General features: G+C 37.0%; 1 protein-coding gene across 1 annotated transcript in view; it reads left to right on the forward strand.

The window, feature by feature from the left end:
• LOC105924067 (CUGBP Elav-like family member 1) overlaps positions 1–11,103 on the forward strand; it is a gene marked incomplete at its 5' end in the record, with an annotated part of 79,657 nt that extends 68,554 nt beyond the window's left edge. Inside the window, 1 exon segment of the mRNA XM_036129151.1 lies at positions 10,984–11,103. Coding sequence (XP_035985044.1) covers positions 10,984–10,998 — 15 coding nt within the window.
• Positions 11,104–11,366: the final 263 nt, after the last annotated feature.

Below are 11,366 nucleotides of genomic sequence, written 5' to 3' on the forward strand. Positions count from 1 at the left end.
AACAAAATAAAATCGATCGGTGGCTCAACCTGGAGCCAGAGAAAGAAAGAGACACTCAGATCGGTCAAACCTCCACAGACAACCTCAAAAGTCCCTGAAGCAGGTGGATTCACGGACTAAACCCTGATGATCTACCTGTGTGTGTTCTCACTTTATTTCTTTCATGTACCAGCTTCTAAATCTGAATCTGACTCAATTTACAAAATAGAAACAGGAAGAAGTTTAATTTGATTTGTGTCCGATGATGAGCGAGAGAGAGAGAGAGCTACCGTTTCGGTAGCGCAGCATAGAGTGACAATAACAGAGTGCCAGCTGCAATAAAGCTATTATTAATCATAGAAATAAAAAGTTATTTCCTGATTGTTTCACAGTGGTTACATAAAGCAGGTAAACATACATGGCAACACATCTCAGTCCCTTCAGTCCCACCACCGGTTGAGGGTTCCCTGTTCTGGTCTCAACACGTGCTAAAATTGCATCTGTAAAATGAACTGCACCTGTCTGAATCACAATGAAAAGTATTACACCTCTGTGCATGAACATAGTCAAGAAACTGCGTCTACCACCAATTTTCCCGCCAGCAGCAGCTGTGTTTGTAGCGGTTCAAAGTCACAGCATGTGCGCGCGATCGAGAGAGAGACCGAGTCACTCAGTTTAATCTTGTAAATAAAACTTTCAGCCCAAATAAAATTTTCCCCTACTGAGGTAAATGGCGTGAAGAAAACGAGAGAGATAGAGAGCCATTTTCTGATTGTGCTTGTTTTCTTCTCCCAGATCTGTTGCAATTCTCTCCTCTGTTGCCTCCGATAACTCACTTTCTCTTGGTTCCTCTCCTCCCTCATCGATGCTCAGATGTCTGATTTCAGACATCTGAGCATATTTGCGAGAATGATTGAAGTAGAGGCCAAAGACTAGGTGCTCATATACAGCACCATGCATAGAAGAAGATAACTTCATCTATATTTCATTTTAAAATGAAGCGTAGAAGAAGACTTCATTTCATCATCTAAATACATAAATTAAAAAGCTAGGAATTCCTGCACTAGTACTATCTATGTCACAAGGAACATTTTGTGTATGACTTTGTTTATACATGGCATGTGTGACGCTACAGAGATACGGTTTATTAACGGTTAGAAAATATATTCAATATATGCCACTTGGATCTATTCTTAGGAAACTTGGTGCTTCTTTCCACTGCTATGCAGATGATAGCCAGATCTATCTCCTCTTCAAAAAAATCATTACACTTACTCCATTAATCCACTGCTAGAGTACCTACATGACCTTAAAGCATGGCTATCTTTAAACTTTCTAAAATTGGATGAAAAAAGACCAAAGTCATGGTTTTTAGGCTGGAATCCAGCTTTTTCCAGCTAAGGCAGCCGGCAAAAAAACAGCACTTTGAGACTATAAACTCGGCTAGATTACTGTAGCACACTTTATATAGGGGTTACTGAGTCCTCCATTGCTCGCCTGCAACTTGTACATGCATATTTTTATCGTGTGTGGGCAGTGCCTTTTTTATTTTACTGCCTTTATCTTTCTATTGTCTACTTCATCTTATATTGTGTTTTTATTGTGACATATTTAGCGTGTTTTATTTTGTTGTAGAGCACTTTTGAAACCTTGTGTTTGTTAAAATTGCACTATATAAATAAAGTGGATAGAAATGGATTAGATTCATAAAGACTGGGTGGGACAAATGTTCCACCCACAATTCAACTGTAAAGGTAGAGGAGTAGCTATACTTTTCCATAAAATAATTATTTTCATTGTATCAACACTAACTTGGACCCAAATGGCAAATATGTAATGGTCGTGGGAGAGCTGTTCCATTTCCGCTTAGTACTGGTTAATATTTCTGTCCTGAACTTTGATAACGATCACTTTTAAAATAAAATGCTAAACTCTAAACGTAATCTGGATAGTCATCACTTGATTATGTCTGGAGATTACAATATGGTGATGGATACTAATTTAGACCACTCTTCTCAGTCTACTCCTAGACCATCTAAATCTGTGCAAACAATCCAGTTTGTCAGGCTCTTCAACCTCTGATTTGATTAGGAAGAGAGTAGGCTTACAAACTAAAATTGATCTATTGACTACCCAACAAGCAGAGAGGCTCATTCTTAAATCTCATAGTAGGTTCTATGAAGAGGGTGATAAACCTTTAAAATTATTAGCAAGTCAACTTAGTCAAAAAGCAATTTCCTGTATTATTTCAAAAATTATTTTACTTGATGTCTCTTCCACTGAGGGTCATCAAGCCATTAACGACTGCTTTAAAGACTTATTCTAAATTATGATTCAATGCCTGATCATGATGATTTTATTAACAATGCAATATTTTCCCTTCAAAGTGGGAAAGCCCCTGGCCAAAATGGGTTTCCAACCATTTTTTATATAAAGAAAATCTCTCACAGTTTATACAGAAGCACTGGGGAATAATATTCTTCCGCCTACACTCAGCCAAGCATCTTTTACACTGTTATTAAAGGAAAAATAAGGACTCTGCTCATCTTACAGACCAATCAGTTTTACAAGCTGTTATGGTAAAATATTCTCAAAGGTCATTGCACTTCGGCTTAAAACAATTGTCCATCATATTATCTCATCCCCAGAAGCGGTAATATCGCTTGATGCTGAAAAGGCGTTCGATCAATTCAAGTGGGATTACCTTTTTCATACACTTAGCAGGTTTGGTTTTGGCCCTAACTTCATTCAAGTTGTCAAGCTCCAACTGTCTCAGTTTATACCAATAGTATCTCATCTGAGTATTTTCCTCTTCGCAGAGGAGCAAAACAAAGAGATCCAGTGAGTCCACTAACCATTCTCCAATAATACATATTGGAGAATGGTTTGGTATAAGATGAGCATTCATAGTATTGAAGATCTGTATGTTAATCATTTTCTAGCTTTGAATAATTATCCAGAAAATTTGGTCTGACCAATAATAATTTTTTCCCCAATGCTTGCAATTAAGAGATTTTACTCATAAAAGTTTTCCAATTTTCCTACTTAGGGTCAATACACTGAATAAAAGTGGAATATAATTTATTTGTTCCCACATCATGGATAGCCACTGCCTCTCCATTTCACATATTCAAGAGCGCTGGGAAAATGACTTGAGGGTCCCGCTATCAGATGAGGAGTGGGATATGGCTCTCACTAGAATCCATGCTTCTTCCATATGTTCCAGGCATACATTAATACAGTTTAAAGTGGTACATAAACTGCACTTCTCAAAAGCTAATCTAGCAAGAATATTTCCAAACATAGACCCATTATGCAACACGTGTAAACAGATCCCTGTCACGTCTTATCACATGTTCTGGTCTTGTCTGAAACTTTTCCCTTTTTGGTCGTCCTTTTAAAGTCATCTCTAATGCTTATGCTTATGATGTCTCACCTTCTCCTTTAGTTGCCGTCTTTGCCTGGGATCTGACTGGATCTGTTGCCTCTGCTCATTTACAGAGGGTCACTGCCTTTTCCTCCTTACTAGATGGTAGCTTGATATTATTTAAATCTCCATCACACCATCACTGGATTAGAGACTTCATGCAAAACGTAAAATTAGAAAAGATCAGATGTATTCTCAATGGTTCCATCAACAGATTCCACAAAACCTGGGACCCTCTAATAATTTATGTGAACAATCTACCTGTTCTGGAACTGGAACTCTGAACGTTTACACCTGCCCTTGAACTGTCCTGTGATAAGGAAAGTTAAGTGCACTTGAATTCCTGTTTTGTGTCTGTTTGTAAGAGTTTGTAATATCAACCTGAGATTTTGTAGGTTTGTCTTTTATTTAATTTTTCTTTCAATGCAATTCAATTTTATTTATATAATGCCAGTTCACAACACGTCATCTCAAGACGCTATACAAAGTCAAATTTAATCAAATTGTACAGATTGGTCAAAAAATGTATTATCTAAGGAAACCCAGTAGATTGCATCAAGTCTTGACAAGCAGCGTTCACTCCTGACGAAAGAGTGTAGAGCCATAGGGGACAGTCATCGGCAATGTCGATGACTTTGCAGGAATCCCTCATACTGAGCATGTATGAAGCGACAGTGGAGAGGAAAGCTCCCTTTAACAGGGATGAAAACTTCCAGCAGAGCCAGGCTCAGTGTAGACAGCCATTTGCCTCGACTGACTGGGGGTTAGAGAAGAAACAGCAATAAAACAAAAGCACGGAAGCACACATTGATCCAGGAATCCTTTCTATGTGATATGGTAAATGGATGATCTTCCTCCCATGGATGATGTCACAGCTAACAGAATACCAGACCAGGTGTATCTACCGTGAAGAAAAAAAATGACAGAACAAAAGGTTGAGAATTCAAATAACAAACAATGCAAATTGGAGGACAGAAGGAGAACTCAGCAGACTGAGAAAAATAGACCCTGATGTCCTCTAGCAGCCTAAGCCTATAGCAGCATAACTATAGAGGTAGCTCAGGTGTTCGGCTTGTTCCCAGCATGCCTGCTATATCTCATTGTTATGCTAACCTTTACACTTTTTAAAATATTTCACTTTTTGTGTCCCTTTTTTGGCTGTTCCTATTGAAATTAATGCAAATTCCTTCAAATACTTCACATTCTTCAAATTCTTCACATTCTTCCTATACTTCCAATTCTTCTAATCAGTGACAATGCTATAGAGCATTCCCACTTATTAAGTTCCTTCAGGTCTTGATTATTATTCCGTACGTTTTTCGGCATCTAACTACTCCTGCATACTTCAACCGATTTAAACAATTTTCGTATCAAAACGTTCAGCTCGTTTACGACATTACTGCTATGTCTTTTTATAATTATAACTTTTATAATATTTAAAATATTTAACTTTTTGTGAGTTTTTTGCTCTCATTGAAATTGAATGGAAAATCCTTCAAATTCTTCAAATATTTCAGCTTTTTGTCATCTTACTGCTTCAGCCTACTTTCAGCTATAAACGCCATTCAACTTTTAAAATGTAGTGATATCTCTTGGCTATTATGGTATGTTTCAGCTTTTTCATATCTTTTACCATTTTCGTATAGTACGTCTTTAAAATAATTTTGGCTTTTCAAGAAATTCAGCAAATAACATGCGTTGCTATGGTCGTCAAGGAGGCTCTTTTAGAGTGCGCACTCTAGAAATTCAACAAATTCTTCTTCTCCGAATAACTTCTTCTCACTCCCTCAATTTTCACCCTATCCACATAAATTATACATCAAAACGTAGGAATTTTTGTCTGGATTCAGAAAATGTAACCATCATTGGTGTGGGATTTATAGATTTTTCGCAAATCACCTCAGAGCGACACTAAGCCAAAACCTTCCCCATTCGTTTCCTATGGAGCGGTTTTCAAAAATGACACTTGAAAATCCAAAACATCACATGTTTTCGCATCGTCGCTACTCCTATACTGTTTCATGTACAGGCATGAGACTTTCACACATTCATGTCCAGACCCTTCTGGCACCCAAAAAAAAGGAATTTTGTCGATAAATGTTACGGTTTTGCCGCAGGAACAATTTGTTCGGGAGTAGCGTTTTGGGAAAATGCTAAAACAGGATCAGACTTCCATCCCCCCAAATGAGGCACTTTTCTACATCGTCGCTACTCCTAAACCGTCTTATGTACAGGCATGAGACTTTCACACATAAATGTCCTGACCCTTCTGGCACTCACAAAAAAGGAATTTTGTGGATAACTGTTACGGTTTTTCCGCAGGAACTATTTGTTCGGGAGTAGCGAATGTGCAAAATCCTTAAAACGCTTTGGAGCTTCATTCTTCCACATCATCCACTTTTTTACATCGTCGCTGTGCCTACACCAATTTTTGTACAAACATAAAAATGAGCTCCATAGTTCTCAAAAGCCTGCTGATACTCACATAATTTCAATATCTCTTATACTTTTTCAGCTACAGCGATTTGTTCAGGACCGTTTTCAGAGGATTTCTGAAATTCCATAAAAATCCTCTTTATATCATAATTTTCTACGCCTAAATTAAAATATTTCTAGCAAAAACCAATAGTTTTTCTTGTTCTCCTATCCGTTACGAACTAAACGCTGAAAAAATTATGTCTCTACCATTTACGGATCAGGAGATATGGAGCGCTTTTTGAGGCAAAGTATTCCATTCTATTTCAAGAGGCAGAGTCTGAGCAAAGTCTCTGCACTTCGGTAGACTGGCTCGCTGCAGGTGTGAGCGAGTTTCCATGATGACTGAACTCTGAGGGCCAGAGGGAGAGGCTCTATTGAGATAGAATGGCAACTTTCAACATCCCCTGCAGTGGTTGTGACTAATGTAGGAACCTGAAATTCGCAGTCACTTCCTCTTGACATTTTAAAATTTTCAAGTGACTTTCACCCATGTGTCACTTTTATGTCCCATTTAGGATTTCACATGCTTTCCTATTGGGCCTTTGCTTCCAACAGGACCTGGCATGATGCCCAGACATGACCCAATTGGCCATTACAGCACCACCCACCTGTGGGAAATGGCGCTACACACCATTTTGGTGAAATGTTGAGTTCTGGGCCCAGATGTGGTGAGGCAGAGTTGCTAAAGGAGGCCAATCTGACCCATGAACTTTGGTCATGTTTGGTGACATTAAGTATTGGCACCCCTTTTTGAGGCACTTCCCAGAACAGGATTTGGACCAAACTGACAGAGTACAATCACCCGGTGATACTGAACACAACCATGTTAGCTGCTAACTGTTAGCATGATGCTAACCGGAATTAGCTCTAGGAAGCTTGTACAAACTTCTGCTTCACAGAACTACTACTACTACTACTACTGATACTACTACTACTACTACGACTACTACTACTGATACTACTACTACTACTACTTCTACTGATACTACTTCTACAAATTACTTCAAATTGTTCAATTTCTTTAAATTTTTCAAATTCTTAAATGTTTTTAAGCTTTTTTTCTCTTCTGCATTTTCTCTTCTGCATCTTCTCAAATCATTCTGCAGATTAGCATTCTCACTCGCTGTTGCGTAGGAACAGCTTTTTCTAGTTGTTATTAATCTTCAAATTCCTTACATTTTTTTTAAATTTTTCAAATTCTTAAAATTTTTCAAATTCTTAAAATTTTTCAAATTCTTCACATTTTTCAAATTCTTCAAATTTTTAAAATTCCTTCAAATTTTTTCACATTCTCCAAATTTCTTTAAATTTTTCAAATTCTTCAAATTTTTCAAATTCTTCACATTTTTCAGATTCTTCAAATTTTACAAATTCCTTCAAATTTTTTCTAATTCTTCAATTTTTCAAATTCTTCAAATTCTCAAATCCCTTCAAAATCTCAATTTTTTTCAAATTCTTCAAATCTGATTTCAATGTTGTTGCATCTTCTGCCTAATCATTCTGCAGCTTAGCATTCTCACTCGCTGTTACACAGGAATAGCTTTTTCTAGTCATTATTATTCCGTCGGCGTATAACTACTCCCGCATACTTCAACCGATTTCAACGATTTTCATACCAAATCGTTCAGCTCCTTCCCGACATTCCAGCTATATCTCATCATAATTCTAACTTTTATACTTTTCAAAATATTTGTACTTTTTTGTGCGTTTTTTGCTCCCATTGAAATGAATGTAAATTCCTTCAAATTCGTTAGTTTCATATTCCTTCAAATTCCTTCAAATTCTTCTACTTCTTCTTATTGTTATTATTTTTAAAATTTTTCCAATGGATCATATTTTTCAATTTTTTCAAAATTCTTCCAATGTTTCAAATACTTCAAATTCTTTAAATCTTTCAAATTCTTCAAATTCCTTCAAATTCTTCTGATACAACTGATATTATTACTACTACTACAACCGATACTACTCCTACTACTACTGATACTACTGATACTAGTACTACTACTACTACTACTACTACTACTACTACTAATGATACTACTGCTGCTACTGCTAACTACTACTGATACTACAACAACTACTACTGATACTACTACTATTACTACTAATAATAAAACTACTACTACTAATAGTACTACTGATACTGCTACTACTACTACTACTACTACTACTACAAATTCCTTCAAATTTTTCACATTCCTTCACATTCTTTCAAATTCCTCTTATTGTTCAAATGGTTCAAATTCTTCAGATTTTTGAAATTCTACAATTTCTTAAATTTTTTTCAAATTTTCAAATACTTCAAATACTTCAAATTCTTCAAATCTTTCAAATTCTTCGAATTCCTTCAAATTCTTCTGATACAACTGATATTACTACTACTACTACTACTACAACCAATTCTACTCCTACTACTACTGATACTAGTACTAATACTACTGATACTACTACTACTACTACAAATTACTTCAAATTGTTAAAATTTTTTCAAATTCTTCAATGGTTTTCAGCTATTTCTTCTCTTCTGCATGGATCTTCTGCATCTTGTCCTCAAATCATTCTGCAGATTAGCATTCTCACTCGCTGTTACGCAGGAACAGCTTTTTCTAGTTATCTTTAGCTGTCACTTTATACATTTTGTATTAAATAATACTGTATATTCTTCAGTAATAGTGTTAAGCCATTTGTTCTTTGCACCTGTAATACTTTATCCGTTGGTTTTGCTGTTCTTTTTATGTCTCTGTGTAGAAGCAGACTGCGTGGATGTTATATTGCTCCCTCCCTGTCCTCTCCTGTTTTTGTTTCATCTTTTCCCACTTTCAGCATTTTGTCTAATCTGTTTCTCTTCTTTTTTCTCTCTTCTGCCTTACCATTTCTGTGTCCATTGAACATGTAATAGTCCAAGCATAAAATCTAATAAAGTTTTTTTTTTTTTTTGCATATATAAATAAAGAGGAGCACTATTGCAAAAGCAGTAACACTCCAATTGCGAAAGTAAAATCTGTTTGGCTCTCTTTGGCATTAAAACAATAATTCTTAATCCCACATTGCCAGACAGGACACAAAAAACATGCATAACTTCATTGCTGCAAAAAATTCACTGGGACTTGGCTAACAATTTACATCACCTATACCTATATTTAAATCAAGTAAAAGAATCTTACCTTTAAAGCAGAAAAATACACCTATCAATTGTTTTCAATAAAAACATTTCAATATTTTAGATGGAACAAAGAAATATTAATGTGAAGAACTAAAGGTAATACTCCAGACTGACTATGGTATTACATCACACCGCAGCTCTCTGCATTGTTCTCTAGTCTCTTGTTTATATACCCAGGCCAGGCCAGACCGTGTGTACATATGCACACGCGTGCATGTGAACAATTGCCACTTAGAGCTTAGCCCCTCCTTGTCCTAAAATACCACCGTCAGAGCAGCGTCAAACAACTGCAGTGTTGGAGCAACAACACTGCAGTTGGTGGAGAGCACCCCAGCTGATCAAAACATTCTCTTTATGTTCAATTCAAATCAATAAAATTTTATTTATATAGCACCAATTCATGAAGCATGTCAACTAAAGGCAATTTACAAAGTCAAATTCAATCAGATTATACATACAGATTGGGTCAGATTATACAGATTGGTCAAAAATGTCCTATATAAGGGAACCAGTTGATTGCATCAATGTCCCGACAAGCAGCATTCACTCCTGGAGATACGTAGAACCACAGGGAGAGCCGTCTGCATTGTCCATGGCTTTGCAGCAATCCGTCACACAGAGTAAGCATGAAGCGACAGTGAAAAACAAACTCCCCTTTTACAGGAAGGAAAACTTCCAGCAGAACCAGGCTCAGTATGAACGGTCATCTGCCTCGACCGACTGGGGGTTACAGAAGACAGAGCAGAGACACAACAAGACAGACAAGCACAGAAGCACACATTGATCCAGTAATCTGTTCTACATTAGATGGTAATAGCGGGTGATCTGTCTTCCCTGGATGATGTCACAACTAACAGAACGCCAGACCAGGTGTACCTACAATGAAGAATAAAAGAGAGAAAACAAAAAGTTAAAAGCTGAAATGACAACAAGCAATGCAAACTGGAGAACTGTAGAACTTGGCAGACTGAGAAAAATAGACCCTGATGTCCTCCAGTAGCCTAAGCCTATAGCAGCATAACTATAGAGGTAACTCAGGGTAACATGAGCCACTCTAACTATAAGCTTTGTCAAAAAGTTAAGTTTTAAGATTAGTCTTAAAGGTAGACGGGGTGCCTGCCTCACGGACTAAATCTGGGAGTTGGTTCCACAGTAGAGGAGCCTGATAGCTAAAGGATCTGCCTCCCATTCTACTTTTAGAGACTCTATGAACCACCAGCAGACCTGCAGTCTGAGAGCGAAGTGCTCTGTTAGGAACATACGGGGTAATCAGAGCTCTGACATATGATGGAGCTTGATTATTAAAGGCTTTATAGGTTAGAAGAAGAATTTTAAATTCTATTCTTGATTTAACAGGAAGCCAATGCTCAATTTCAAATATTTGTAATAAATTATACTTAACTTAGCTGCCTGTTCTTAACACCTACTTCCAATTTGTTACCCACGTGGTGCCCATAGAGCATTGCCCCTCTGGGCTGGCTCATGTGGGTCTCATATTGGATGACCATTGTAAGCTCATGGTCACATTGAACCCCCATAGCAAGTAAATTCCATGTGGTGCCCATATACAGGTGCTCACATACAGGTGTATGTTGCTTGGATTTTTAATACACATTGCTATTCATGAGGTGTTTTGCATGAACCATTAATGGTTTCATGTGGACGTGTAGAGGGCTGAACCTAAAGTGGAATCAGGTATGCAAATGTTCATTCCTGGTTCCAACTTTATTTCCCTTGGCATATGTACACTTTTAGTATGGATTCCATGCAAAGTTTATTAAACGAGATCCCTGGACTTTTTTCACACACCTTGTTAACAAGAAAGATGAATGTTATCAATGCTGACTACATTTTAAACTTCTGATTAATGTTTGATATGAATAAAAAAATCTTTGAAAAACACTAACCTTTCTTTGTTTTCGTGTTATTGATACAGGCATGGCAACAATGAATGGCAGCCTTACTTCTGGTGGTTTGTCTCATGGCTCAAGTAATACAATGGAGGCACTGAGCCAAGCCTACTCAGGTATTCAGCAGTATGCAGCTGCTACCCTACCCAACTTGTATAATCAGAGCCTGCTATCCCAGCAAAATGTGTCAGCTGCAGGCAGCCAAAAAGAAGGTGAGTGTTGTTGAATAGGAGTCAAAAAGAGAATCAGATTCATAACACTTTATTATTTTCAAAGGAAAACTATGTTGTTATAGTTCATCTAAATATACATCTAAAATATATGTAATAGAAGTATAGACCATTCCCCTAAAATGTAAGTGAAACAATGAAGTGTGTAAATTAGAACATAAACCCAATACAGTGTCAAA

This window comes from Fundulus heteroclitus, unplaced genomic scaffold (assembly GCF_011125445.2).
Source record: "Fundulus heteroclitus isolate FHET01 unplaced genomic scaffold, MU-UCD_Fhet_4.1 scaffold_142, whole genome shotgun sequence".
Classification (NCBI taxonomy): Eukaryota; Metazoa; Chordata; class Actinopteri; order Cyprinodontiformes; family Fundulidae; genus Fundulus; species Fundulus heteroclitus.